Source organism: Sprattus sprattus (assembly GCF_963457725.1).
Source record: "Sprattus sprattus genome assembly, chromosome: 13".
Classification (NCBI taxonomy): Eukaryota; Metazoa; Chordata; class Actinopteri; order Clupeiformes; family Clupeidae; genus Sprattus; species Sprattus sprattus.
Window position 1 is genome coordinate 11,653,255 of NC_137911.1, and position 3,048 is coordinate 11,656,302.

General features: G+C 44.1%; 1 protein-coding gene across 1 annotated transcript in view; it reads left to right on the forward strand.

Moving 5' to 3' along the window:
- Positions 1–336: 336 nt before the first annotated feature.
- Positions 337–3,048, forward strand: part of gfra4a (GDNF family receptor alpha 4a) — a gene marked incomplete at both ends in the record, with an annotated part of 96,541 nt that continues 93,829 nt past the window's right edge. The window contains one exon of the mRNA XM_080850584.1: positions 337–394. Coding sequence (XP_080706710.1) covers positions 337–394 — 58 coding nt within the window. The remainder of the gene's footprint in view (positions 395–3,048) is intronic.

Sequence of the window (3,048 nt, forward strand, 5' to 3'; positions counted from 1 at the left end):
GACTAACAGACATCCGCTCAAGCAGCATCTGAATGGCGGGTCCTCTAATGCATTTAAGCACCTAACAGTTTAATTGGCGAATTCCCGCTGGCGCATGCCACCGGACGGTAAATAGGCATTAATAAGCACTACATTATATCTGCGCGTCCGGTGAAAAGACTTTCTCATAAGGATGTGTTTACAAAGTACCGATTTTGGACATACGTTGTGGATAGCGCCTTGCACTTTCGAAAGAAAACTGCAGTGAACATATCCCGGTCGCACTTTTGGAGCACCTCCAGTCCGCCAGCCTCCGCACGTCTCCCTCTCTGGTCCGGTTTGCACTCATCAGGCTTTATGGCGCGCGGAAGGATGGAGTTGCTCGGACTGTACTTGTTACAGCTGGCTTTTATCGGTGAGTAGCCTCGCTTGATTAGCCTAACGATGCCGTGCCGAAGTTAACGGCGTGCTCAGGTCTCCGCTGGCTGGCAGGGGAATTTGGTATCGTGGCTCAGACTGCAAAGTGCGGGAAAAGATGGATGTGACCTCATTTTATGAGCTCTCTTTTATAAGATTGCATCGTGAGGTTTAAGTGTTGTTAATTTAAATTCTGGATACTGATTGGATTAGCTTGTTGTGGTAATTAAATTCAAATCCCATTGGTCCGGCATATTGCATGCAGCTGTAGGAGATGAGCTGGATTGTGCGACCTGTGTGGGAATTATGTGTGTTAACTGTCAATTACCTGTCGCTCTCCTAATTTCATTAATCACGAAACATAACCCTGTTGATTACACGACGAAGATAACATAAAGACTATACACTGAGTGGTAGAAATGTTCCTGACTGCTCAAACAGCATCGACCTGCAAAGGGTCCGATGCGTGAAGCTGAGCTACACGACACGGTGACAGCGCACACAAAACCAGGAACGGCTGTCCGTTCACCATGTCATCACACTCACGTCAACGCAGAGATGCGTGTTAGCCCCGGGTGTAAAAGAGACGCTCACTCATGTGTTGACTCAAAATGATGGGGGAAAGGCATAGACATATATGGAGAAGTGGAGCCCGCGGTTGCCCCGCTAGTTGTGCGTGTTTGTCACCAATAGCACAAACATGTTCTTAGATCGTGCCATGAATTGCAGTTTTTATTGACAAAAGGTCACATTAACCAGTCTGTGATTTACTTGTGGACTGTTTTAATATGACACAAAAACTTGAGCAATATTTTAATGCACCGTTGTATCTAGCCACTCTTTGAGTATCGTACATGCTGTCTACAAAAATGAAAATGTTTATTAGTAGCTTGATTGTGATTCCTGTTACGAATGTGGTATACCAGGTAGATTTGGGCAACATCGAAAAGCCATGCATGGTAATCAGAACACGGAATGAGTGCATCACCTTTTCTAAGGCATGTATATACCACATATCCAATTTATGTGTCAATATAAAAATGTTAATAATGTTGCTATCGTGTTTCATGGAGATGATTTTATACAGAGAAAGCAGAGGGGGGCATTGGGCTACATGGGTCATTTTTGCCCGTGGCTGCGCAACCCCTTTTGTATAATTTAGCGTTCGGGTGAGTGTTAGAAAATTAACCAACTTGTTATTGTGTTTGTAAGTGGATTGCCTGAGGCACGCCAAGTGTGTGTTCTGTGAATCTCATTAAAAGGAAGGATAAGTGCTCAGCTTTAGTTTCAGCCATGCTTGATTGAAAGCGCTGATAATAAGCATGTTTGGCTTGGTAGCTGGCCGTGGTCCTGAGGTGCGTATTGTGGAGAGCGCGTGTGAGCGATGTCCGGTGACACTCCTATGGATAAGCGATAATGTGAGCTTAGAGGTACAAGTGAAATGAAGGAGAGGAGGAGGAGGTGGGATACTGTGCATCGCCGGAGCGCGTGACGGATTGGACAGGTAAGGAGGGTTTAAATCTCCTAAAAAGCGAAAGTATGGTGAGTGACGGCAGTCAGGCATCTTCATGGGCTCCTCCCGAACTTTGTTTAGAAAACATAATTTAAATAATCTTTATGACAAATAAACTCACGCTCTCTCTCAATCTCTCTCGCACTCGCTCCCACTCTCACTTTCTCTCTTTCTGTGTGTGTGTGTGTGTGTGTGTGTGTGTGTGTGTGTTTGTCTGCGTTAAAGTGTAAGTTAACCCCCTGCTTTGAGAGTGACTCCACCCACTGCATAGTTTAGACAAATGTTTAGAAGCAGTCAGGGGCTGAGATGGGGGGTGGTGAGGGGCTTAGTACTCACTACACTGAGTCTATTAATATCATGACAAAGAGAAGTCCCAAACAGCTGACTCTACGTCAGCATCAGCCTTTTTTATAAAGTTCAGAATAAGAGAAGATGGCCCCCAATTCTTTCTGTCTTCCTGTCTTTCTTCCTGTCTGTCTGTCTGTCTGTCTGTCTGTCTGTCTGTCTGTCTGTCTGTCTGTCTGTCTGTCTGTCTATCTATCTATCTATCTATCTGTCTGTCTGTCTGTCTGTCTGTTTGGCTATCTAGTAGGGGTGTGGATCTCTCCCACATAAAACTATCCCATATGGTACATGTGCTACGTCACGATTCAGGAAGATATATTTTAAAGACTCAGGGCAGTGGTACACAATGCAATCTGACCAGGGTGACCAGGTGTCCTGCTTTGCATTGGACTGCACAGCATTGTGACTTTTGTCCCGCATACTGAGAAAATGTCCCAAATTGTCATTGGTCATTTGGTTTTTAATAGTCAGACATGAGAACAAATTGATGAACATGAGCTGCTTTTGCTGTGGTGGCATAGTTTCTACTCTATTTCATAGCTAAAGAAGCAATCTGGCTCACACAAATGCAACATAACCAAGCTTTTCTGAAAACCTGGCTTTCAACTTCTCTTTGCCATGTACACCACCTCGTTGGCTAGATTAAAATAAGCCAATTATATCAAATATGGAAGACAAACATAGCATATCATTTCAGAATGACATGTTATTGTGTTCCAATATCTTTCCAATATACACAGTGAGACAAAAAATGATATAGGACAATCAACTACAGGCATTGAATGGGGTGCTAG